This window comes from Tympanuchus pallidicinctus, unplaced genomic scaffold, assembly GCF_026119805.1.
Source record: "Tympanuchus pallidicinctus isolate F22 unplaced genomic scaffold, pur_lepc_1.0 scaffold8, whole genome shotgun sequence".
NCBI lineage: Eukaryota > Metazoa > Chordata > Aves > Galliformes > Phasianidae > Tympanuchus > Tympanuchus pallidicinctus.
The window spans coordinates 13,913,788-13,941,100 of record NW_026294802.1 but is presented as its reverse complement, the minus strand read 5'-3'; the positions used below and the strand labels follow the sequence as shown (position 1 = coordinate 13,941,100).

Genomic DNA, 27,313 nt, shown 5'->3' with positions numbered 1-27,313 from the left:
GACACACTCCAGGGTCTCCATATCTTTCTGGTAGTGAAGGGCCCAGAACTGAACACATCAACTCAAGGTGCAGCCTCACTAGAGCTGAGTACAGATGGAATGTTTCACTGCAATGGTCTACCTGACCTGTGTACACAAGACGAAGGGCTGACTCTGTGCTTTTGGAAATACTTTTTCTCTGAGGGTACCTTCAGCTGCCCTGGTACTTTTTGCAGAATAATTCATCAAATTCTGAGCCTTTACCTCCGTGTCTGGAAATCCCTATGGCCACTGAGGGCATTGGGAGGCAGCTGGCAGAGCTGTGCTCTGCCTGAGGGAATGGAAGGAGCCTCCCAGCAACAAAACCCATCTCCATCCCTTTTTCACCTTTGCCTGCTCTACTATAAACCTATTATAGGGAGCACACATTGTTTCTCCTTCGCCATCTTCTCCCCAAATCCTACCAAAATATAAAATATATCTACATATGCCGTGCCTCCCCTGGGTAAGAGGGTGAGAAAGAGAACAAGCTGTGTGTGGCAGAGGAGAGCCACATCACTTCACACTATCCTTAGCAACACCAGATATGACAGTGATAGAACTGAACGGGAAGAAAACCAGGAGCTCTGGACTGGCTTGGTCTGTGCCAACCTCCTCTTGTTAATTTCCTTTCCGAGATAAACAGCCCCAATCATTTTGATCTCTCTTTGTTAGCGACTTCGCCATGCCCCTAATCAGCCCTTTCCGAGAAAGGCTTGCTTGAACTGCAGACAGTATTCCCAAAGAGGCTACGCTGCTGATTTACATAATAGCATTATCATATTTTCCATATTATTCTCCTCTTCTTCCTTCTGCATGCTAATGTTTTGTGTGTGCTCTTTTCTAACCTGCATCCACTCACAGATTCAGGATTTGTGTGATATTCATACCCTTCCCTAAGCTGCTACAGGCAATCTGGAGCTTCATAATATCTGTGTGGAATTTTTTCTTTCTTTTTTTTTTTTCTTACTTGGCATTTGACAAGTTAAACCTTGGCAAACACATGTTGTTGCCCATTTGCCGCATTTGCATTTTACTTACAGTTCTTTCTGATCTCCTAAAGAGTCTATAGCTTTGAGTCATCTTTTAAAAATGTTTAGTATATTGCTCATCCTTTTTTTCCAGATCATCTGCTTAGACTCTGAGCTATATGGGACATCAGAGGCAGCCTTCATATTCTCTACCCTTAGCCTTCTGCCAGAATGAACATTGATTTTTTAACTCTCCACTTGAATTACCCCTTGGATTGCCACATAAATACTTTGCTGCTCATAACAGTTCTCTGAACAGGTGCACTGATAAGTCCATTCCCTGAAACTCCAAAGTCTGGATCAAAACTTTCACATCTACATGTGGCAAATCCCTGATGCAGTACAAATGGGATCAAACTGCTCCAAGATGTGCAGCAGGGTGGGCTTTGAACCAGTGGCACTGTGTTAGGTGATTCCAGCCTTGCTCCCCACGCTCTCCTTCACTCTGAGTCCCAGGCAGAAGATTTCAGACTGTGCTTCCTCTCAGGATCCACCTGCATGTACTATGAAAGCTGAGTGTGAGAGCTAAGTTGCGACTTTTGCACAGGAGACTAAAGTACAGCTCCTTGTTTTGAGCCGCTTAGAACGTGCCAAATGTGCTGACCTTCCTGGGCAAGGTTGCTTTTAGGGACTTTCAGGGACTTTCTGTCCCTTCTTGCTATGGAAGCCAAGGACCATGGGCTTCCACAAGCACCCCTCCCCATCCTGGCCCCCTTTGGTTGTGCCTGTTTTAGTGTTTTGTTCTGTTTTTTTCTCCCTGGGCTGCTTGCCAGCTCCTGGGCCCTTCGCCAGCAGCTGCGTGCGTGCGTTGTGAACTCCTCCAGCCGTGCTGCTCCGCCTGCCCCCAACTGCCCCAGCACCCCAGGGCTTGCTGTGCCTGCCACCACTTCACTGCCGTGTGCTCCAGATGTCTGCGTCACATTCATTGTGCCCCTTTGGTCTTATAGAGTGGGCAGGTGTAAAGGCAGAGTGACGTGCATCCATTGCTTTCCCACTGCTGGACTGCTGACAGCATGCTGGGGTTATGAACTTGAATTCTGCCTGCAGACAGTGAAGCAACAGCCCCCTCAGTGCTTCCCAGCCCAGCCTACTCCTCTGTTGACCCCATGACAAGCAGTACCCCTGCAGCCCTGGCGTAGGATGGACTTGTGCTGCTCTGGCAGGATGCTGACCCCTTGTCCCGCTGCCTGCAGTGCTGCTCAGTGCCTGTCCAGGATGCCCTTTCTGCCTTTCGCCTCCCCATGGGCCCTCTGGGAAGGTGGGGTACTCCACAGTGGGCTGAGGGCCCCATGTCTCCAGCCTGCATCCCTGCAAAAAAGCCTTATACTGCAGGCAGAGTAGAGAGTACACCTTCACTGTACGCTCAGAGAACAATAATGGCTTTTGTTTCCCCCAAATGACGAAGTGAGCTTGTGAAATATCAAAGGCAGCATGGGTTACAAGGCACAACAACCCAGGCTGTTACCTGGGCACAAGGCCAGGTATACCCCTTCCCTGTTTCTCCTGGGAGACTCTGGAACCACGGCTCTGTTGCTGCTGTTTAGGAGGAGGGAAGATAGGTAGTGACCTGCCATTACAATCTGAGCATGGGCGTAATATCTGTCATGTCTTATCATAAAGAGCCCTTTTGGACCAGTTCAACAGCTTTCTCTTTTGTGCTCCTAGTTCTTGAGCAATTGCAAAGAATAGTGGCATTTGTGCCCTAAGTGGCTGCTTTGCCCTTCTGCATTTTGATGACTTTCCACGATCTGGCAGACTGGAATTTGGTGGAAGGAAAGAAAAAAAGAAAAATAAAGGAAAAAAAAAAGAAGAAGAAAAAAAAAACAACTGGGTTGCTGTTGATAACATAGCAGAAATAATGATATCTTGCTCTTGCTTTCCATCTATGATGTGCCAGCAATGGAGAACAACCAAGGCTGGCGCTGATGGCTCCTTTCCACTGAATCCATCAGCTTTGATGTTGAACAAACACAGCTGAGAAGGAACACAGGTGCTGAGGGAGGAGAGATCGCTGCCTTTCAAGGTACATTCCTGACGCACGGCCCAGACCCAACCTTCAGTCACAGCTTCAGAGAGCAGCCGGGGAGGAATTCTGAGGGTCTCTTTTTGCCAGGGGTAAGATAGGAAGAGCTCACAGCCCCGCTGCTTCCAAAGTAGAGCTTTCAGCCTCAAGCCCTGGAACCCAGGATCTGCATGCACCGAGCTGCCACTGCACCAAATTCACATTTTGTCCCATTAAATCATGTATCCTCAGTTAGATTAATTTCTGTCCCATTTAGGGACATCTGTCTGGTTTGGGCTTTGCAGCAGTTTGACGTCCAGTCCTGGGCAACAACATGTGCCAAATCCTTTAAAAACACCGACAATCAAACAGAAGTGGGTGGATGTTTTCAACATTCCTTTATTTTTGCATGTGTGCCTGGTTCTTAGTAAGTGTCTGGGGGAAAAAAAAAAAAAGATATGACTGATGATTTGTTGCTCTCTCTTTGGAAAAGGTCCAGACTGTAGAATAGGGCTAAAATGCCAGGAAAGAGCTTGCTGCATAGAGACAGGCTTACAAGGTCTGATTTTATGCATTTTCTGAGCAACACGGTTTCTTTAATTCGAGCTCCTGTAGAAGTCATTTCATATCTTTATTCGGCACAGCTTTGCCACTCTTCTTCTCGGTTTTCCTTATTTTTAGAAAGGTGAAGTGTGGCTCCCAAATTAAATCATTACTGGGATGGATTTCAGCCAAGGGAGTCATGGTCTGAGCCGTAAGGCACAGGAAAGATAAGCAGAAGTGAAACAATGTGGGATTTTTTTATTTTTTATTTAATTTGGCAGAATGAGGAGAGAGATGGCCTTGAAAGATTTGTGGCTTTACATAGACATAATGTATTTCAAACAATGGTGGGGACTATGTTATCTCTCTTTGCTAGAAAGGAAAGAAAGAAAGAATGAAAGAAAAGCACACCCAGGGACTTTTGAAACGTCAAGATTGCCAAATTTTCCTTAATTCCAAGAAAGTGTCTATGTTTGGAGTTCTCAGAGATGCTTACAGTAATGGCCCAAACACAGGCTGGAAGGGGCTGATCCTTACCCTTTGCTGACGTGCTTCTGCCTGCCACAAAGGCACCACTCGTGGCAGCCCAGCCCCCAGCCAGCTCCTCTCCCCAGCACTGCCATCCCTCGGGTCAGTGCCTTGCTTCAGTGACCCGGAGCCCTTTCCCCAGATGGGACAGCTTTGCTCTGCTGTGCTCCTTGGATGTCATTTCGCAGTGATAGAGCAAAGCTGGCTCCCATGAGATTTGCTGCAGCTGGGGTACGAGCGTGCTGGTGAGCCACACAAACACGTACCAGCGCTGGAAGCAAGAACGCAGCTCCCTTCTGCCATCACTATGGCCAAATCCTCCCTGTCAGGGCACTGGCACCTGCAGCTGAGCACGGAGCTGCTTGACATGGCTGGGGTGGCTGTTCCCAGCTGCTGCCCCAGCTGAGCCACTAGGCTTAGGGAAAAGAAGCAAGCTAATAATTAAAAATTTACTGTCCATGTGAAACAGCTTATTAAGCTTTGCCCTTGTGCTGGGAACAAATGTATCTGAGCAACAAAAACAAACAGCCAGCAAGCCAGACTTAGTATCCCCCTTTCCAGCTCTTTAAGTGATGCTATAAGTTTATAGTAAAGTCATTTTGTTTCTAAGCACTCCGGTGTTTGGAAGCAGCATGTCTATCCCCCACATCATCAAAGCCTGGGCAGCCTGACCTAGTAGGTGGCAGCTCTGCCCAGGGCAGGAGTTGGAACTGACTGAGCTTTAAGGTCCCCTTCAACCTGAGCCATTCAGTGATTCTGTGCCACATGCCCTGAACGTTCATGGTTCAGTGCAATGTTTAAAGCTGCCTATCCATATCCAAGATGCAGGCTGTGTGTACCACAATCCATTCCAATGCATTTTGAGGGATGCAGGGGCTGACTCTGAAAGAGGGCACAGCCATGTGTCCCCGTGCTCAATCCATCAGCTCTGCAAACGAGGGTCCCCACCACGGACCAGTTCATGGAAGAGTTAATCCCTCCTCTAGCTCACACAGCAGAAACTGGTGCTTTCTCGGGGGAGAGGTCTTGGTGTTTGTCAATGTCTTGTCTTAAAATGTGGTAAGACATCATGAAATACCATTTACATTGCTCCTTAATATAAATGTCAGGAAAAGATTTTGTACTAGAGGCAAGATGAATCCATGTGAGAATCTTTGACCGAGTCAACTCTCATTTCTTAAACTGTCTAGCTAAGTTGCCATGGGCCCAAGCACTCAGACTTGTCTTCCCTTTTTGAAAACCTGCAAGCTCACAGACTTTTTGGTGACCACCTATTTTTAGAATGCTCCCTATTGGGGTGCAAAAAGACAGCAACCAGTAGGAATGCTAAAAATTCTTCATATAAAATGTTATCTGTTAATTTTGAGTGTGTGTTCATTCCAGGCTCTTTGCTCCAGAAAGAAAGACAGAAGCAGCAGTAAGGCATCAGTGATGGATGATGAAATTCCAGTTTGATGGAAAGCCTCTCGCAAGGGGGAAAATAAAAACCTCAGAAGGCTGTAGAAGAAAGGAAGAAGAGAAAATGGATCTCGATCCCTACAACAACCTGAAAGGAAGCTGTACTGAAGTGGAGTTGGCCTCTTCTCCCATGTAACAGTGATAGGATGAGAGGGAATGGCCCCAGGGTGCACCAGGAGAGACTCAGGTTGGGTGTTAGGAAAAACAGCTTATCCAAAAGAGCGGTGCTGCAGTGGCACAGGCTGATAGGGAGGTGGTGGAGTCACCATCCCTGGAAATGTTCCAGAACCATGTGGTTCTGGAACAGAAGTTCTGGACAGAATTGGTAGGCATGGTGGGAATGGGCTGATGGTTGGACTTTGTGATCTTAGAGGTCTTTTCCAACCTCAATGATTCTGTGATTCAATCTAGAATCGTAAGGAAACTAGCCAATAATGTCTACTTTTGTTGTCTCTCATTGAAACCAGGAACAAACTAAAAGCTCAAGGCACTTAAAAACACTAAAAAATGAAATAGTTGCAGATTCCACAGGAGCTCCTGAAGGTCCCTTGGCAAAGCCAATGCTGGGACCGGATGCTCAGGAGGATTCAGGGCAGTACCAGGCTTTGATAGGGAGCAATGGGAACAGCCAGAATTACCTTAGATGGCTTTAAAAATAAGCCAAGGAGATCATGCTCTCTCACACACTGCACAGAAAATCAGCCATGAGAGACGTTTCTGTAGTGGAAAGGTTTCAGCTGGGGCTTTCCATGGCTTCGTTTGAAAGTGAGGACAGGAAGGGACAGGGCATGGTGGCATGTGACCATTTTGTGAGTGGTGATGCTGTGCTCCCCGTCACATCCCCACATGTGCTTGTACTCACCCGACACACAGAATAGGGTTGCTCATCCCTCAAAGCACTGGGGCTGCCCCTCAACCTCCCTCCTACGAACCTCAGTCCCACTGAGGTAGAAAGCAGCAACCTCCCGTGCTCAGAAATAAAAGCTACCACACACATGCCTTGGTTTCCTTTCAGACTTTGTAATTTTTTTTTTAATTATTATTATTTTTATTATTTCCTCCTTTTAAGCATCCCTTTAAGGGTGAAATGAAATCCAACCATTTACAGAGAAAATGATTTCAGAATGTACATTTGATTTATCCTTACAAAAAGTTCATTATTACTTGCTGTTTATAAATTACAGAGTGGAAAGGAGCTTTGCAGATTCTTTTTTTTTCTTTTTTTCTTTTTTTTTTAAATTGTTTTTGGCAAGTCCACGCATTCTTTTGCCAGTACAGTGTCCTGATGCCACCAGCAGGTCCAGGTGGAACCCAGCATCAGCAGTGCTGCTGGGCCTCCTCCAGGACGATTCTGCATCACCATCCTCACAGGAAAGAAAAAAACCAACAGTGGCTTTGATTCTTAGTTTCAGAGCATTTCAGATCCCTTTTTAAGCCATTATCTGTAGTCCCCAATGCTTTAGATGTTGGTATATAGCATCAGAAACAGCTCTCCTTGGTGCTGGATTCGAGCCACTCCTGACATCTCCAGCTCCCCCTCTTTTTCAGTAAGAGCAGATTCATCCATTGTCTCAGAAATCAGAAGGAGATTTTTTGGTGGATAGGGGAAACGCAGCAATAGAGGGATTTGGGATCCATTCTACCGTACTTCTCTCCCTTCTCACCAAGGCTTGAGGTCAGTGAGGCCAGCATGAGCCCCAACCCTTCCCTCTTCACCACCAGTGTTTGCTAACAGGACCAGGAGTGACTCCCGACACGTCTTCACAGTGCACAGGCATAGCAGCCACGGAGTGCTGGCAGGAGCAGCGGGACAAGAAGAGACACTGCCACCCCACAAGGACACACCAAGAGGCACCAGGGGAACAAATACCCGTTCTGCACTGACCCTGCCCCCACCCTGACTCTTAAGTTACCTGGAGGCCACAAGGTCCCCTTCCTTTATCCAGCACAGAGGCACAAAGAACAGGCTGCACAACAGAAAACACCTCAGCAAGACACAGGGATCAGAGAAAGCAACAGTGAGAGCAGACTGTTGAGTATGTTGTCCTTCATGCAGGCACAACCCCATCCAATCCCTTGCTGGGTATACTGCACCTCCTCACTGCCTTTGTTCCTCTGGAGGGACAGAGGCATTAGCCCACATCCTCTCCTTCACCTGGGAAGAAGGAGGAAGAGAAGCTTTCCACTTCAAAGCCATGCATGGGCACAAAGGAAGTCAAGCAGAGTTGGGCAGAAAGAAGGGCAAAGTATAGGGATGCACCAATTACAGATAACACCAATTAACCTGAAGGTGAAAAGGTTCTGGGGAAGAAAAAGCACACATCTGTGGGGAAAGGTTGGTGAACCACGGACAACGTTGGTCCCAGAAAGACAGTGGGCTCATGGTTTCGCTGCAACAACCAGTCCTGGGGCAGAATGGGATTTGGTTTTCAGTTCATCCCTTTCCAAACTTCATTGTCTGGCTCAGACAGGGATGGCTGAGGGCAAGCCACCACCTTGGGAAATCGCTGTGCAGAAGTCATCGTGCTTATCCCCATCCCTCAAGGGAGGCGATGGAAGACTTTTAATGACAAGCACTCCAACTCCCTAAGGATAATAAACACAGGGCTTACAGAAACAACAGGAACATTAACTGGTTTGGCCTTAAATCAAAACACTGGATGATTCTTGAGAAAGAAAAAGAAAAAATGCATTTCAGCTGTGAAGTCCCTTCCTCCATCCACAACAGAAGCCTGTTTTAAATTTGATTTCCTAAGAATAAGGAAATGGAGACATCCAGGAGGTTGACAGGGCCAGAGTCGTGCAGAAGAGCCCCAGTGCTGCTCTCGCCTGTTCCAGTGGGACCTTCTCAGAAGGGAGAAGAGGGGAACAATGGAGCAAATAGTGAAAGAGAGGGGAGGGAAGGGAACAGGCTGAACTTTGGGAATAGGAGATGCTGATAACTGCAGTTACAGCTTATCTGAATCTGCTGAGATGAAAACCATACCCCAGTGATGAAAACACAACTTGCAATGCACTAAAAATCCCCACGGAAGCCCATGTGTGGGAAGGGCTGGTAGGATGGGAGAGGCTGCTGCCACTGCAGATCGGGTGGTGCAGCCTCAGCATGCGTGTGCTTCTGCCTGTTTTCTGTGGTGCTCTGCTGCTCCCAAAGCATGTATGCAATGACTGACCTCTCCCGTCTTCAGGAACGCCTGACCTGAGACTTGTGTTGTCACCAAGGCAATGCCTGAATGTAGATCCTAGATTGAAAATGAGGAATAGCTTCTTCCCTTTTTACTTTTCAATTTACTGTTACCAAATCCCTTGTGTCAATACACTGGGCTCTCCTCTGGTTATCCCTGGGGAAAGCTCTCATGCAGCAGTCTCAGAGCTATTGCTCTAACTTGCTAAAAGTGACTCCTCCTTTCTCATCCAAGCCCTGATTTCTCTACAGTCTCCCCCTGCCTCTGTGTCCATGTGACCATGTCTCTGTGACCATGGCAAAATTCCCTCCTGCATCAACAAGACTGAGCTCGGCAAAGCCACAGCTTCTCTTTGAGGGGAGAGCATTCCACCCACCAAGCCTTCTCCTGCTCAGTTCTCAAAGGGACTTTCCTCTTCTTGGGAAACACATCACAAAGGAAAACAGCAACATACACGTATATATTAAAAAGAACACAAAAACAAAACAACAAGAAAAGAGGGGATCCCTCAGTTCTTCCAAGCAGACATTGTGGCACGTGAGATGGGGGGAAGGAACTAAGATGAAGTCCAACTCAGTTTGATCAGAAAAACAACATTCATCTTTCTGTTCAAATTTAATTCTTCTTAGGGAACCAAATTATCTTTCCTGATGCTTTTCACATCTCTAAAGAAGCAAATAGAAGAGAGAGAGAGAGACAGAGATAGGAATGGAGCGCAATGGAGAGAATGGGATGGATGACATGGGAATATGAAGCCCTGATGGAGTGAGTTGAGGTCAGTGGAAACCCTCTTGTTCCAGCTGGCCTGATGGCAGGGTCACTCTTCATTATGACAACATTCTCCTCCTCCACATGATCCTCACTTATTTGTTTGGAAGACGAGCCAATATTTCCACTGTAAGGCCAACAGAGCACATTCGTGTTTTTCTCCCTCTTCCCACCACAGCGTGGGCTCTGGGCACCCTGTCAAGCCATCTGCTAAGGAAGGGTGGTGAGGGTGGAGATGCCAATCTGCTTCCTCAATGAGCTGAACCAGTCTACTACAGCAACAGGCTAATCTTGGCTACCCATCAGTGGCCAGCTCTGTGTGGACACTGGCCCACCAGCTGCAAGGAATGTCATCCTACATCTCCTCTATTCTGCATGGCCTAATCTGCACAGTCCAGGCTGTGGATTGCATGATTGTCCCAGAAAAGTCTTCTGGCCCCAGAGGGATTCTACCCACAGCTCCATTCTCCACAAGCTCGCAGTGGGTCCTGTGCCTCAACATGCTTTGTGTTTCCCCACAACACCCATTGGTGACTCAGAACTTTGCCCTTCTCCTCTCATTTCCCCCATGGCAATTGAAAATAGCCAGCACATGTAAACAGAATCCTTGCAGCAGGCACAGCCCACAAGGGTGCAAAGGCAGCCAGAGAGGCATGTAAGAGCTCCACATGGCACACCCTGCTATGAAGAGCTGATGCTCTCCCCGAAATGCCATCCATGACAAGACAGATCACAGCTTATGGATGCCACCATTTCCTGAAAATACACACACCACCCAAGACCAACTTTGACCCCTCCCCTCCCAACACCAGTGACAAACACCCACGTGCATACCAAAACCATGCATGTTAGCACTCATGCACATAGGAAACCATGCACTTGTAAACATATACTCCCACCATCTGATTTAGTCCCCTGCAGCTTATCCCAGACCCAAACAAAGCACATGCTGCAGGGAAGATGCTTCAGCTCCTGTGGAGCAAGCCAGTGCAGCATTTTGGGGGCAGGGTGAAAAGGGAGTAAACAGAAAAAAAAAATTAAAAAAAAAAAATTAAAAAAAATTGGCTTTCCTCTCTGCTTCCCACCTGCCTGCTTCAGGTCTGGTAGAGGATCAGGCTGAGAAACAGCCTCGGACAGATATATTAAATTTGTGGGAGGAGGCAGTGTGTAGGGGAGAACACCTTGGAAGCAAAGGATTTGCCTTCCCCAAAATACCTTGAACATAGAGGTATAAAAAAAAATGCATACTGAGATGCTTTTGCACATTCACTCATCCAAAAAATGCCTGTGACACACATCTGCACATGTGACCCCTCGCATCGCTTTGTGCCTGCTGACTCAAACGCTCAATGAACAGCTCAGGCTCGCATCTGTGCTTGCTCCAATCCACAACAGATAAAGGTGGATGGGAACAGCTGCCCTCTTTCCTCAGGGAGCCCTCCCAGCCCCACAAGAAGGAAAATCCACCAGCTGGATGCAGCAAGTCTCTCCAGCCAGCAGAAAGGTCCAGAAGACGCAGGGAGGTCTTTATGCTACTGCCCACACCTCTCCCCTCCTCCTGCCCAGGTCTCCCTTCATTTGTCTGAGGAATTTGTCCCCAGGCATCACCGTGGGAAGAAGGGAAGGGAGGTAGGACAGAGACCATGGAGAAATGGCACACCCCATCTGGAATCAAAGAAAACAAAAAAGAAAGGAACAGACAAACACCCAACTCTTTCCCTTTGTCGTGAAGTTCTGATTTCCCACAGCAGTCCAGCGATCTCAACCAGCACCCTCCGCTTTTCGGTATGGGTTCTCCAGCAAGTAATGGAACTGCTGGTAGTTCTTGAGCAGATACTTGGGAGCATACATGTGCTCCTTAGGGTCAGCAGGGGGATACTCCTGCGTCGTACCATCAAACCAGCCACCAGTCCGGATCAGCTCCCGGATATAATTGAGGTCTCGTTTATCCTCGTAGTCACCCCAACGGGGGAAGTCCCCATTCTGGGCCGATACCAGTTTGAAGTAGATCCCCTCTGGGGTGAAACACCAGGAGCAGTGCCAGCCAGCAAAGTGGAGGGGGCTGCCCAGCGACCACTGCACCAGGATGTGTCCCGTGCTGTTCTCATACTGCCGGAAACCAGGCATGGTGTAGTATTCACGGCGCCGCAGACGGATCCCATCAGTAGCATAGACAGCCTGGAGCATCCCCATAGTGCAGCCTGAAACCACCTCCAAGGTGCCCGGTTGCTTCCAGAAGAAGCCATAGAGAGACTTGCGCATGTGAAAGGCGAAGGGTTCCGTCCAGCCGTCGTAGAGCTTGAGGAAGAGCACGCCGTCACGAGCCGGGATCTCATCAGCATCATCGATGATGAACACATCATCCGGGCGCAGGTTGCGGAGGCGAGAGACGCCATCTCGGGTGAGGAAGGTGCGCAGGTAATCGTCAGCGATCCAGCCATCCTGGCGCCCACCAGCAGGGAAGTGGTCCAGGAAGACATAGAGCACTTTGTGGCGGATGTACTCATAGGAGCCGTTGAGGAGCATCTCGCGGAACTTGAGGGGCCGTGGCTCTCCGTAGGCCGTGAAGTTCGATTCACACACCACAAAGACATCCACCACATCTCCCAGCTCGTGGAAGCGGACATCCAGCAGGTCAAACTCATGGTTGATGTTGATAGCGTTGATGACTCGCCGGGGGATCTCCCGTGGCACCAGGCGGTCCTTGGTGGGCAGGTTGGAGTACTGGACCACGGTAGGAACGCCACAGCTGGGGCCGTGCCAGCCCGGCAAGCACACACACTCCACCCACTTGCGCCGCTTGGTCCCACCTGCGCTCAGCGGTTTGCGAGCAGGACGCCCTGAAGCCGCACCATCTGCGCGCTCCTCCGGCCGCCCTCCCACTGGTGGCTTCTCCAACACCTTGGTACCCGGTTTAAAGCAGACACCGCCGGCTTTGGTTCGGACAAAATATTCCGTCGTGTCTTCCGGCAGCACAAACTCGACTTTGTGCAGCTCTTCGCTGGCTCTGCTGGGTGGCAGGGGCTGGAGTAAGGGAGAGTGGGAGTACAGGGGTGTGCGGAGGAACTCCGCGCCCCCCGGTTCAGGGCTAACCTGTGGCGTGACGGGGGCATTGTTCCAGAAGAAGCTGGAGACGAGGTTGGGGCTCAGTGAAGCCAGGTCCCGGGGGAAGGTGACATAGGAAAGGGCCTTCAGGAAGTGCAAGAAGGAGATGAGGCAGAGACCAGCCATGCAGAGAGTCAGAAAGAGCTTATGGCGTCTCATCTTCATCCTGTGGAAAAGCCATGAAAAGGAAAGTCACATTCGGGAATTACCAGGGTGCAAAAAAGCTTGCTAGTGGTTGGAAAATAGGCTGGGGATGCTACAAAGCCGGTCCAAACTCAGCATGCATCTATCAAGAATTGAACCCAAACCAAATCCCCCACACCCTAACATTTTTAGTGGGCCTTATGCTTTGGATTGGTTGTAACAAGCTAAACCTCCTCTAGAGCAGATATAGCCTTATGGTCTCACACAGAGAGGAAAGGTGCCGGCAATGGGGTAGAAAGATGAGAAATCCACAACAAGAGGAGTTCACTATCCAGTGAGGCACTGCACTTAGCACATTTGTCCCCACTCACTGATGGGAACAAATAAACACAGACCTTGAGTCAGGGAAGATGAAGAGACAGCAGGTTAGCAAGAGGGATGAGAGGGAGTACAGGGTATGCAGCTGAAACCCAGCCAGCATAAGAAAAGCAGTTTTAAGGGATTGAGCTCATAGCTAGGCTGCCAGGACCAGGAAAACACCTATGCTTCTCAGATCTTTCCAGTGTTTACTCACAACACACCTTAAAAACCCCTTGTTCCTAAGAAATTCTAGCCAAGTTTGTATGGGAAATAGAGAAAAAGTGTTAAGATTTTCCCTTTTATTCACCTCCCATCCCTCTGTGCCCACTATGTTTCCAGCTGTCTCCCTTTGCTTTTCATCTTTCATGGACCAGATGCTGAGGGGTTTTTTTTGCATCTGTATAAAGGTGGCTATAAAAACTGCCTAGCTGTCTCTGCTGGCAATATAGTGCTGTCACAATGGATCCATATCAGACCAGCAAAGAGCCAGCGGTGCTCAGCCCTTTCTTCAGAACAATAAAAAAAAAAACAGTCTTCATTCTCTTCCTATAGCACCTCCCCTCTGCCAGTCCGTGCTGGGAACGCAGAGCTGCTGTCAGGCAGAAAAGTGATTGAAGACTACAATCCAGAAAAAGGAAGAAGGGGGAAAAAAAAAAAAAAAGGAAGAAAAAAAAACAACCTCATCCAACACTTCACCAGGCAGAACAAGGAAAGGCAGCTGCATGCTGCTGCTTAGGGAAGGTTGAAGCAAACAGGCAAGGGAACAAGGTGACCTGAACACCCTCAGCAAGGTAGAGGCTCTCCCCCAAAAGCGTAAAACCCTCCACGCCCAGGAAACCCACCAGCACGCTCCCGACATGTTCCACTGCGTTCCTCAATGGCAGCTCCCCACCATGTCATGACACCTGCACATGTGTCTCAGTGTCTCCTCCCTCGGCCAAAGGTCCCCACGACAGGTATGCCACATCCCATGCCATTGCTTATAAACCCCACGCAGCACTCACAGGCAGCCCAAGCCCTCAGCCCTGTGCCAGGGTGCTCCCCTTTGCCAGCCGGGCACTTTCCATGGCCCACATGCATCCTGGATGGGAGCAGAGTGGAGAAGTGTCCAGCCCACCCAGGGGGAATGAGTGAAATACAACAGGGCACGTTTACTGATTAACCTGAGGAGAACTTAACGCTGAAGGGAAAAGCCATAAATTAAGGCAGATGGCAACCACTCAAAGGAAATCATATCTGGCCACCGAGGGCTCCAACATGGACTTTGATAAAAGGGTTGTCCACGTTCATATCTTACAGTTCAGCAGCAAGCACTCCTAGAAGCTTCGCTGTTGCCTTTTTAGTGACATTTTTAGGAAATCCACCAATGCCATCCCCTGCATTGTGGTTGTGGCAACTTCATTTTTGGTGGGGTTATTTCACCGTAAAAACAGAGACTGTAAGCCTGAAGCCAATGGAAGAGTTACAGGGTTTGCTTTTGATATATTTCGACACAGCACAGTGGAGGGACCCACCACGGCCATGGCCTCACGAAAAGCTACCTCTGTGGTGATCCACTGATGGAGGGCCTGGTGCTGTTCCCTTCTCCGAAGCTGTAAAGGACCATCTTGCTCTTCCTCAGGCGTTCTTCCTGGGGCTAAAGCAAGAGGCTACAGAAACCCAAAGGCATCTCATTGTGCCCAGGAAATTTACTTATCTTAGTCTTTGTTATTGTCTTTTAGGAGCAGAAGGACCACTTACTCAAGAAGCAGTATCTGGCACCTCTTCCTTCTACACCACCAGTTTTGCTCCATCCTGACATAAGGGGAAGAGAAGAATACAAGGAATCTGGAAAGACAGCTAGCAGAGGCTGCTGGAAGACATCCCTTGCTGGTACATTAGTGTAGCTCTCTTCAGTTGAGCGTCCTGTACTTCTGCAAGGTGTTACCTCTGGACATCAGCTCACCAAGGCTCAGGTGAGATGAAGGACTGCCTTGATCCAGTAAGGCTCCAGTTCCTACAGGACATAAATGCCAGCATCCTCTGAGCTGGCCCAGCACACAGGACAATTGCTGGAGGAGTCACGATCAGCAGGTCTTCATCTTCTTCCCAGATGGCCTCAATGCTCCACATGCCATGAGAAACTCCCTAACAGAAGTTGTTGCTCCTGACATTTAACAAACTGCTTCACTTTCCAGGCGCTGGTGTGCCATGTCAACCTAGCAGGACACACGGTTTGAAGAAGCAGAGCTTTTTTTCCTCACTTGACATTTGCATACATCACTGTCCGTCAGGCTCAGCACAAGCTCTGCAGCTCCTCAGCCCGTGCATGGCTGCACTGCCTCCCCGTTACCGCAGCCTGCCCTGCAGCTCTGCCAAAGCAAGCTGGCCCTGCAGTACCCTCTGCTGTTCCACTGCCGACAGTTCCCAGGAGGCAGTTTTCACTGCTCAGTTGCCTTTGTGAAGGAGTGGGAACATGAACCCACTCCTTATCCCTTCGTAAAAGGAGGGAAGCAAAGAATAAAGCTGTGTCCTCTTCAAAAACTTCTTCCCTTGGAACCACCTCCGTTCTCACATGCCAGGGATTCCTCTGCCAGGGAGTGGAGAGCTCATCCACCCCTGGGTGGGCTGAGACACCAAGAGCTGTCTGTCACGTATCCCTTCCCATACCATCTGATCTGCACTGCAGGAAAAGATGTGCTTTGAGCAGTGGCTAATTGGAGACAAAGGCCAGCAGGGGAGGAAAGCGTTATTAACCACCTTCCCCACCCAGAACATTTATGTGTAGCTGAAATGAGGAAGGAGGTGCTGGACAGGGAGACATCTCAGCTTGTCATAAGGAACCCCAGCTGCTCTGGCACAAAGCAGCCATCAGTTACTCGAACACAGAAAAGAGCAAGAGGAGAGATTTCCCTTATGACAATTTTGAATGAGGAGGGGAAAAAAAAAAAAGTGAAGAGAGATCAAGTTACTGTCAGGTTAAAAACAACAGCATGAAAAACAAAAGCTTTAATGTGCAAGCAGAAGAAAAAACCAGGAAGGGCACGGACAGCTAGCTCTTTTCAAAGCTTAGGGAACATGCAGTTATAAACAGCTTCAGGAGCATTCTGTCTCAGCAATAGGAGCCGAAAGTTCCTCTTTGAAAGGGACAACCTTGGTATTTCCTTGCATGAAGATGCATGTCTCTGCCATGCAAGGGAATGGCTTTCAGAGGAGGAGAGCTAGAAGTGGTACGCATATGAGTTATCCCCAGGCACCTGTTACAGTTTTACTTTGCCATTATATCAAGTAACCGGTTGATTTATACCATCTTGAAATCATATCCTGATTTCAAGGAGCCGGAGAAAGATATGCACAGCTAAGAGCTGGCAATTCACCAGTCCTAATGTTCTCCTCTGGAGGACGCTGGCAAAAGCCCATACAACAGGGCACTGTCTGCACGATACCCAGCCTCTGGGGCACTAGCACTTCTTCAGTGCTAAGTCTACCTCTCATTCCCCTACTCCCAGAGCATCATACATCATCAGGGTCACAGTACCTCAAAACACTAAAATCTCAAACTGCTTTTGATCCGCAAACAGCAACAGAAGGAAGAACTACTATTTGTTTGCAACAGAAACGTAATGAGCTCAAGAACAGCAGGGCTGTGCTACGCCTAAGGATAAGAAGAAAAGATTATCCTACAAAGCCGGGCAGCAGGGAAAGTGAAGAGAAGCATGGATGTAGCAGAAGGTAGGTAGGGCTCAGCATTTCCCTCACGTGAAGGATGCCATGATGTTATCAGGGACTGCAAGCTACAAGGATGTTAGCAGGAAGTTTCTTGCAGGGTCACAGTACAAGGTGGTTTGAACACAGGCAGGCCCATATCTACTTCCATCCACAGTCCAAGGATGGAATACAATATTCTTTCACCACCTTCGTTACGAGCTACTGCTCACAGTGCTAATGCAAAGCAGCAATACCTCATGCTATGCATTTCCTTTGCAACTTTGAGGCAATTGACCACACGGTGCCACTGACTCACTGCCAGCACAGCCAGCTGGAGCAAGCCATCAGTGCAGTTACCTTTCCAGTAAGGTCAGGCAAAGGGAGAACCAGGCTCCGTCTTAATTATCTTCTTTTCCTTTCAGCAAGGGGGCAAGCAGAAACATTTGTTCAAGGCTAGTTGGGATGGAGGCTGTGCAAACCGATCTATCGCCTGGTTGGTAGCCTTGGCCATGGCAGGGGGTTGCAACTGGATGATCCTTGAGGTCTCTTCCAACCTGAGCCTTTCTATGATTACATGATTCTGTGATAAAGTATCTGCTCTCAGTCAGGTATTAACACAGCAGTTGGCTTCCAGTGTTTTGCTACCCCCTCACCAATGGGAGTCGTCAAAGCAGGAAGATGGATGAAAAAAAGAAAACTGAAGGGTGAGTCTATACAAGGCCAAGGTGAGGCTGTTCAGAACACAACTGAAAAACTAAGGCACTGCTTCCCCTTCCCACTAAAGGGGAACACATGCCATACATGACATCCACAAACACTGGGTTTGTGCACAAGGCTTTGCAATGCCTCAACTAATCAGTAGCATCAGCGGTGAAAAAGAAAGGTTTCTCTTCCTCCTCTGTGTACTCTCGTAAGAGACCAAAGTGCTCCAAGCCAGCAGCTACGATCTAGTACATAAATAAACTAAAATGGATGCAACGTAGAGATCCAAGCTTTTTATGTTTTGCATCTGCCCAGCTCTCCACCTTTCAGAGGAGCAGTACCTTGGGACTCCATACATTCTATGGTCTTCCACTGTTTGACTGTTTTCATCTCTTACCCTGCTCTTTAGTGGGAAATCTTGGCTATTTTAGACGCCGCATCTTTCGCCACAGCAATATAGAATCACATAATATCCTGAGTTGGAAGGGATGCACAAGGAGCATCAAGTCCAACTTGACAGCTAAATAGTTTGCAACAACACAGCTCTCAACTCTCAGAACACAGCACATGGGACCTGGAGATAAAATGGTCTTTGTTGACAGCATTCTGTCTCAAGACTGATCTTTCAGAAGTCACCAGAATAAACCAACATCTAAACACCTTCAGAGTCCATTATAAAACCCTTCACTTGAACAGATTGTTCTTACTGTAACTGCCATAATACTAATAGCAGCATAATTATATAATTCTCCAGCCCCCGGTTTAAAAGAAGATCAGCTCAGAGAAGACTAAAAAACTCTGCTGAAATCCAATAACGGCCTATGAGACACCAATTTAATTTTATCCAAGAACTACTTGGCCATCACAAGGGTATAGTACTGCATGCTAAAGAAAACTTCAAGCTGGATTTCTAACTCCATGGGAATCTAACAAATATTCTTCTCAGTATCCTTCAGCTGTACTAGGCTCCCTTGTAACTAATGTTCTCTCTCTAACCAAAGCCAGTCCCACCATAGGGATTTCCATGATTCTAGAGATGCCTCAGCACGCTCTGATCCTTCAGATGCTCTCAGAAAGCACAATTTTGATTTCTCAGCACCACTAGGTTAAGCATTCTTTCCACTAAAGGGAAAATAGCACTTTTGTCCTCTTCTCTCCTTCACTTACGCCTGATATCCTGAAAGGACTCTTCCTCACAAGATCTAGTTTCCTGAAGAGCGTTGTGATGACTCTGCAGGCTGCATCACCACTTGGCCTCAAAATCAGGTCCCAGGACACGTGCTCACATACATACACACACACCCAAAGATGCAGAGCCCTTCTCCCAGCCAAACGCAGCGCTGCTGCTCCCTGCTTCACACGTGCAGTGGTTATGGGAACACAAAATGGAGTCTGCTAGTTCAGTTGCTTTCTGACTGGTTCCTTACAGGGAAGGAATGCTCCATCACGAATCCAAAAGGAAACAGGAATGAGACAGCACAAAAGCAACTTGTGTCCTCAGGGAGGCCGCGGCCATGGAATAATCAAAGAAGTATGTGAGAATTCTCAGCTAGTCTCGATGTATTGCAGACAGAGACAGGGACATGGCCACTTTGAGGATAGAAAACTATGCTTTCAAAGACCAAGCAGTGCATTATGGAAGCACGGAGGTGGTTTCATAGGTTCTCACTCTTCACTCACCACCTTCACGGCTCACCACCCCTAGGCTGTCAGTATAAAAGTTCACATTGGAAATCCAAATCAGCACCCAATCTGAGTTAAAAATAAACTTCAAGAGAAGTGCCTAAGGATGAGAATGAGCGGCTGACAGCAGCAACTTCCTGGATGACAGTTATTCACCTCTCACCAAAGCTGCTGCATCACATAGTTGCATCCTCAGACACTCAAAGGGACAGGCCACTTTTTGAGCAGGGTTCATCTAACCAAGACTGCAGTGAGGCTCCCAGTCAACTGCTGTGAGCTAGTCAGTTTCTGGAAGCATCAGGGAAGAAGAATGTCTCAAGGACAGATTTGGAAGACAAAGTGCTTTCAAAGCAGACCCTGGCAGGCAGTCCACATATGCTGAGCAAGTCAAGAATCCCGAGAATAGCACCAAAATGAGCAAGCAAGATGAAACTCAGAGCTGAGGGCATGTGGCAGTCATGCACCAGATCATGCAAGCAAGAAGCACCTGATGCCACGGTGATGGGCTTAGTTCACAGGCCCACAGTGGCAGGAATAAACCACGTTGCCTTTGGTTGTTTGTGAAGTGAGTGGCAGTTGTTTGTGTGTCCCCAGAATAAAAGCCCTCCAAATCAGACCGAGAAGGTGACTCATTAAGCCCCAGAAAGATGATAAATAATGAGAGGCCACAGAGCAGCAGCAAGACCCTAGTGGCCACAGGGAAGAGTCGGCCCTCCATCCCCGCCTTCCTTCCTCCCCCATCCATCACCAACCACTTGGGGTTTGGCAGGGCACTCGCTTTCCCACAGTAGCTGATCTATTACTCTTCAGAAGAGCGTTCCCAGCCCCTTCCTTCCCCTCCCTTCAGGCCACAGGGGTCCCCCACTTGGCAGCCCCCAGATCCCCCTCTTCTCTGAATGTCTGGTGACCAGCCAACCCCATGCAGAAAGCATTAACCCCTCTTCACCGGGAGCAGCCAGAGAAACCTGACTCCACGCTGAGAGCTTTCTCTGGGTGTCTCCCCCTCCTCCTCTACTTCCCACCCCCAATTCCCTCCCACACCCCATTCTCCCCCCTTCTGCTTCTCAAAAACTAACTCCAGCCCCGGGAGTGTTGCATCTTCCCAAGAATGCTACACGAACCCATGGGAATTTTCCTTGGACCAAGAACAGACCCTTATTTATTTGTCTCTTCTGCCTTTGTTCCCCATTTCCTCTTTCAAGACTTAGGCAAGACCTCGACACAGTGCCGCCCGGATCCCCCGCTGCCACTTCACTTTGTTATTATTTTCAGGAGGAGAGCGCTGATAGGCAGAAAGCTCTTCAATGCCTTGCCCTCAGGCAGCAGCGAATCAGCCCAGACACCCAACTCCGGGCTGTGCAAAGGGCACGGGGCTCTGCGGAGCACCTCGGGCTCCGGCACACACAGACAACCCCCTGCCCGCGTAATCCTTCTGACTGCAGCACGGCAGCCCTTCGGATTAAGTCCGCACAAATCAAATCGTGGGTAACGGCTCTATGCCGGTAACAGGCATATGGCACCATGAAGAGGGGCAGTTTCCCGGAATGAAATCAAAAGCCTCCTAATGCACTTAGCTCAGGGTCACATAAATCTCTCTTCTGCCTCCCGCAGAGGGTTGGATCTTGTTTACAGGCACTGCAGCAGGCCTGGGTCTCAACAATATGTTTATTTCTCTGTACAAACATTCCTTTTCACAAAGCAAAGCAGTGTCCTGATCCTCAGATTAAGCTGAGCAGAGAGGACTATGGAGCACGTCTTCGGAAAAAGAGAGCTTGTTGTCATCAGTGAAGACAAATGCCATAGTGGACATCACACCGGCTGCTGCTGTAACACTTCCCACTCTCCAGCACTGTGAGGCTGCACCTCAAGTTGCTGTGTTCAGTTCTGGGCCCTTCACTACAGGAAAGACATGGAAGTGCTGGAGTGTGTCCAGAGAACGGCAGCAGAGCTGTGAGGGGTCTGGAGCACAAATCTGATGGGGAGCAGCTGAGGGAACTGGAGATGTTCAGGCTGGAGAAGAGGAGCTCAGGGGAGATCTCATCGCTCTCTTCAAGTCACTGTAAGAAGGTTGTGGTTGGCCTCTGCTCCCAGGTAACAGTGATAAGATGAGAGGCAACGGCCTCACATTGTGCTGGGGAAGTTCAAGTTGGATACTGGGGAAACGTTCTTCTCCATAAGAGCGGTGCTGCAGCGGCACAGGCTGCCCATGGAGGTGGTGCAGTCACCACACCTGGAGGTGTTCCAGAGCCGTGTGGATGTGGCACTGAGGGACGTGGGCAGTGGGCATGGTGGGATGGGCTGGCCATTGGACCAGGTGATCTTAGAGATCTTTTCCAACATTAATGATTCTGTGATTCTTCTCCAAGACTGCCTTATGTCTCAGGGAAGGATGGAGAGAAAAGCAAGGCTTTGTCTTGGGCTGAGACCCAAGTGGAACCACATATCTCATTGCAAGGATGTCTGGCGGTTATCTGACCAGCCCCTTCCCAACGCAAAAAACCACAAACTTACACCACGCAGATAAAAACACAGAAGCTGAGCCCTTCAGTTCAGCAGTACGATGCAGGGCAGTTAATGCTGCAACCTCCTGATCACAGACCAAGTTCCACTTCCTTTTATGTATTCAGCGACATAAACATTTATTCTGAATTCTGTTTCTGAGAAGTTAGCTCCCTGCACAGCCATGCCAGAAAGAAAGGAGAAGAGGAAGGCACTAAAATCTCTTTTCTCAACACCCCATGGGGAACAGGAAGGAGGTGCAGGGCAGAGGGGACCACAGCCACATTTTGAACACCTTGCAAAATCTGACATACTGCTAAGAAACACTTGGACAGGACTGCATGGTCTTTCAACAAAGAAAAGGTCTCGAGCATCTGAATATTTCAGAATCATAGAATCATTAAGGTTGGAAAAGACATCTAAGGTCATCTAGTCCAACCGTCCACCTAGCACCAATATTACCCTGCAAAGTCCATCCCAGCTCCACTGCACAGGCCTGTAATTGAGTCAGGGACCAGATCCAAGCATCAGATTCACCATCTCCAGCCTGACATCATCTCCCCACTGCAAGGACAGCGCTCTGAGCTGAGGGAAGCCATGCCACAGAGATGCTCCACACTTGAACGATGCAGAAAGTGAAACTGCATTTTTTTTTTTTTTTTTTCAACGAGAGCATCCGCAGGGCAATTCAGCTGCATCAGGACACATGCAGACAAACAGGGCCAGAAAGGAAGCCCACAGCACTTCCTCACTGTTCAGTGATAGAACCTGGATGCCTGACAAACACCCTTCCCTCCCCCCCAGCGCTCATGGGAAGCAAGAAGACTCTGTTCCAGAGCACAATGGCACCATAAATAATTCAAGAGACTGCTAAATTATGCAGAAGCAATCCCATCATCCCCCCCTGGCCAGGCTGGGTGCAGGTGTGGTCAACCCTTGCTCCAAAAGTTGCTGCGAGATGGGGAATTTGAGGCCACGGAGGCTCAGTGCCAATGGCGCATATACGGGAACACAGTGGCCACTTGCATCACACAACAGCACGACAGGAGGTATTTGGGGACACCCAATAGGGAAACAGCCATTTCTTTGGGCCACCTCTTCTCCAGAGACCTCACACAGCCCTAGGAGGGTAGCAGGACCTGCAGTCCTCCCAGGCTGCGTAGGACAGCGAGGCAGAGGGAGAGGAGCTGTGGGGCAGGAGTAGAGGAACCAGTGTGCTCAAAGAGGAAGCAGCCTGTACTGATCTCCCCAGGGCAATGCTCACCCAACCCGCCCTTGTTTGCCTGCCCCGCACTGCACAGGCACAGGGCTTACCCGCAGCCCCTACCTCTTCCAGCTCCTGCAGGCTCTGTGCTGTGGCTGTGCCCAACGTGCTCTGTCTGCAGGCAGCTCTATCTTCCTCCTCCTCCTCCCCAGTGTCCAGCTTCTCCCAGAAGCATCCACACTGGCAGAGGAGGAACTGAAAGCACTGCCATCGCCCTCGCTTCAGCCTCAACTGAAAATCACAGGACTGCAGCTTACCTTTCTCTTCCTCCTTAAAGGGCTCTGCATCAGGGAGCGGGGCTCCCTTCAGAGCCACGCTGCTGTCTGCTGGGCTCCACTATCTGATAGCCAAAACAGGGGATGCTAACGCAGATAAAGTCAGCGGAGCAGCTCCCTGCGTTACACAGCAGCTGCTGAAGGCGTTCCGCAGCGGCACACATTTGCATTGGTCTCTCGGTGTGCCTCAAACCCGATCGCTGCGGTGCTGCTATCATGCAAAGCACACACAAAGCAACACCCCCACAGACAGAAAGACCCAAAGGAATGGATGGCAGAGTGACTCTGCTCACTAACCCTGGCCCAACCTGCAAGGGTTGGCACAACGGCAGGATGCTACTGGGAAGAAACAGCAGATGGAAAGGGAAGCAATTGAGTGGGGCAGCGTGGAAGTGGCCCAACCCCCAGCTCAGCCGTAGAGCACTCCCTAGGGCCAGCATCATGCTTCTCAAACTGCCCGAGCACCCCAGTCCTGACCCCGCAGCCCCACCATGCATGGTCACAGTGGGTCATAGTGGTCTTTTTCAATCTCCATGATGGTATGATTCTCTACAGGCAGGGCTGATAGCCTGAACTAGCCCTTCCAGGCACCTCACACTGTACCAGCCGGTGCCCCCCCCCCCCCCACACTGCCTTCCCTGCTGACTGCTGTCAGCTGTGCCAGTCTTCGTTAGCACCACCTCCTCCAGCCACATCCCACTGATTGGGTCACAGACTCCAACAATGTACAAAAGGCCCATTTTAGAGCCAGTAACCCCACCTCAAACCTCTCCAGCCTGCAGGAATGAACGCTGGCCCAGTGTGCCCCATCCATTCATCACTGTGTTTCCCAGCTGCTTTCCTCCCACTTTTATAATCCACTGCATGAGCAGGGTTAAATAAATAAATAAATAAATAAAAAGAAAAATATCAGTTTTGGATGGCAGGTGCACTTTGAGGATGCTGTCTGGTGGACAGGAGGAAGCTCAGGCACAGAAAGCTGAGAACTCAGTTATAAGCCCTGCCACGAGACTGAGTTTATCTCTGCCTGCTGACAGGTTCAAGCAAGGGAGAGTCAGAGAGGGAAACTCATCTGAACTAAGTGTCCTTCACACACACAGCAGTATCCCCATACACTGTCCTGAGTGGCTCCTCATACCTGTACTCATGGCTGTGTACACACACCAAGCTTACTGTGGCCATAAGCCCTATAGAAGGGTCCATGCTCATGTAAACATCCCCAGCAGGACCTTGTTGCACGTACCCAAACTCTCACCTGAGCTTCACACAACCACCCCATAAGGACACACGATGCGACGTGACACCAACCAGAGTCACACTGCGCATCACCCAGTGTGCGTGGGAATGAGGAGAGGAGGATAAACAATGCAGAGGAGAAGCACAAACACCAACTCCATACCTACAGACCCTGAGGGCAGCTGTGATTGCAGCCTATACACTGAGCAGCCCCCACAGCCCAGCTGTCCCCATCCCCTGCTGGGGATACAAGGCCCACAGTTAGAACTGCAGGCAGTTCCCGCAGTGCAGGTGCACCCATTGGCTTCCACCTCTTCTTCCTGACCACCTTACCAGGGTGATCCCCATATGCCACACAGGTAGATCCCTCTTCTTACAACTTTACCAATAAGTGGATGGAGGGATGCTGATGTCCTACGTACCTCTGGTGGAGATGAGCTCCTGCAGTGCCACATACCATAGCTGGGCACAGCAGGCAGCAGCAGGGTGGGAACCAGGTAAGAACTCACCTACAGCTACCAGAACTCCTCCCATAAGAAAATAATTGCTGCATCCAGGACATTGATAAACAAGCCATACAGGTACTGGCCTCCCTCACGTGGAGGAAATGCTGTACCTTCCAGCACGTTTCTTACCACTTCTGCAAGATCCTCCGAGGGCACTGAGGGTGTGTAAACCTTTGGGGGACTTTTAGGTTCCATTCTCCATCCCCTCAGCCATTGTCCAAAGGCTGAGTTATATCGTTATGGGTGCTCCCCAGGAGCAGCACATCAGGTTCTCCCCTCCCTCCCCAGTCCAAAGGGTGCATTCCCAACATCACCATGAAGCTGAAAGCACAACACAGATGCTACAGCTGTGCACAGGGAGCTCTGGTAACTGGAATGCTGGAAGGTGGGAAGCCTGTGGGTTTTTCCTCCTATCCGAGACAGCTCTTTGCTGTCCAAGGGTCAAGCAATGGCAGATTCTACAAGATTTCAGCTCTCCCAGAGGAGCTGGCTCCAGCAGCAGGGTCTTGCTGGTGACTCACAAGTCACAGGCTGCAGCTGGACTCAAACACCACTTCTAGACAGGGACCCGTGGGTCACCCTTAGGGAAGGGGGCTGAGAAGTCCCCGCTGACTCACGTCCTGTTGTGTTCGGGTAAAGAGGGACAGAAGTAGGTGGGCAAAGAGAGATGGATGGGAGTAGGTGGGGATCTGGAATGCAGTTTGCACAGGGCTGGGGGCTCCTGGTGGCTCGAATGCTAACATGGGCTCGAACTTCCCTCACTGGAAGAGGGATCCAGAGGTAAACGGGGGGTTGTTACAGGGAGGAGAGGTGCTTGGCGCCCACGCATGGCCCATAGGATAGAGGGAATCCCAGCTGCAGTGCTGGAATCAGGCAGGGCTCCCAGAACTGCAGCCCATGGACCCACTTGGTGCCTCTCCCTCCCGTTCCACATTCCCTCCCTGAGCAAGCCCAGAGCCGCAGCAGACACACACTCCCCATCACCCTTGTCACGCTCACCCAGAGAGCAAAACTCACAAGGACAGGGCTGCGCCAGCCCGTGCCACCCCAGCAGGAACACACAGCGATTCCCATCTCACAAACAACGTGGGTGCCCACATCCCCCCCGCAGCCAGTGCTCAGCCGGGGGGGCTCAGTCTGACGCGGAGCCAGAGCGGGGGGGGGGGGGGGGAAGGCTTGACGCTGATGGCACACATGTATTTGTGTGTGTGTGTGTGTGTGTGTGTGTGTTTGCCCTCCCACGCACGCACTCCTGTTACTCCTTCTCGCCCGCTGCAGCCTTGGCACGCGTCCCCAGCCCGTGCCCTGCTCGCAGGCAGCAGCTGGGCCTCCGCTGCAGTGCCCCGGCCAGAGGCTGCCTCCATCCAGCCGTCCATTCATCCATCTATCCATCCATCCCCGCAGCTGCGGGCAGGGGGCTGGCGGCATCGCATCGCCTCCCTCCTCCCCAGCGCCGCTGCTCCTTAGCAGGGGATGCTGGGATTATTGGGAGGGAGGTGAGGGGGAGAATAAAAAAAATAATAATTAAAAAAAAATCGCGCTCGTATAAATAAACAAGAACGGGAAAAGGGGGAAGGGGGGGGCAGGAAGACGAGCAGAACTTGCAGGTGGCGGCCGAAGGGGGTACGAAGCGGGGGGGGGGGGTCCCACCGCCCCGGGGTAACTCCAACGGGTGCTGCGCGCACCGCTCCCCCCGCCCCGCTCCGCTCCCCGCACCGCCCCGCGCTCACTCACTCACCCCCGCCCGGCGCAGCGGCGGTGCCCGCCGGGCCCCCGGCGGGGCGAGGCTGCCGCTCGCCCCCGGCCCGCCCGCCGCCCCCCGGCATGGCTCGGCGCCGGAACGAGGCGAGGCGAGCCTGCAGCCCCCCGCCGCCTTCCTCCTCCTCCTCCTCCTCTTCAGCCCTCCGCCTCCTTCTCCTCCCGCTGGAACGGCCGCGGGCAAAGGGATGCGGAGCCGAACTCCGCCGGCAGCGGCGGGCAGAGCTGCGGCAGCCCCTTTTGTGCCGCCCTCCCCGCCTGTCTCCTCCCCCGGCGCGCCCGCCCCCCCCCCCCTCCGGGTTGCCGCCGCCCGCCGCCCCTCGCCTCCCGCACAAAGCAGCGCGGAGCTCCGCCGATGGGCTGTGGGAGGGCAGCGGGGCGGACCTGCGGTGCCCTGCTCCCCCCCGCAGCATCCCTGCACCGCCGTTATGGTGAGATGCGCCCGGCGACGTGCAGGAAGTTTGGCTGCGGTGCCAGAAATAGAGCTTTGCGTCTGCTGACTCTCCATCCCGCGCCCCGACCGCAAAAGCTGCCTTTACTCAGTTCAACTTTTCCCTGCGT

General features: G+C 50.5%; 1 protein-coding gene and 1 long non-coding RNA gene across 5 annotated transcripts in view; one reads left to right on the top strand and one right to left on the bottom strand.

Annotated features, from left to right (window-relative positions):
• Window positions 1–6,580: 6,580 nt before the first annotated feature.
• MGAT3 (beta-1,4-mannosyl-glycoprotein 4-beta-N-acetylglucosaminyltransferase) lies at window positions 6,581–26,974 on the bottom strand. Of its 4 annotated transcripts, none has more exons than XM_052668654.1 (2): window positions 26,733–26,974; window positions 6,581–12,804 (listed from the first exon to the last, which is right to left on the bottom strand). In XM_052668654.1, exon 2 carries the CDS (start codon window positions 12,801–12,803, stop codon window positions 11,295–11,297), a length of 1,509 nt encoding a protein of 502 aa, XP_052524614.1. In that variant the 5' UTR covers window position 12,804; window positions 26,733–26,974; the 3' UTR covers window positions 6,581–11,294. The 4 variants fall into 4 exon arrangements, with proteins under 4 accessions (XP_052524614.1, XP_052524615.1, XP_052524616.1 ...); XM_052668655.1 differs by lacking the exon at window positions 26,733–26,974 and adding an exon at window positions 23,235–26,506; XM_052668656.1 differs by lacking the exon at window positions 26,733–26,974 and adding an exon at window positions 14,147–17,445.
• LOC128073600 (uncharacterized) overlaps window positions 21,329–27,313 on the top strand; it is a 46,251-nt gene continuing 40,266 nt past the window's right edge. Inside the window, exon 1 of the long non-coding RNA XR_008202787.1 lies at window positions 21,329–21,426. This is a non-coding gene — a long non-coding RNA (uncharacterized LOC128073600). The remainder of the gene's footprint in view (window positions 21,427–27,313) is intronic.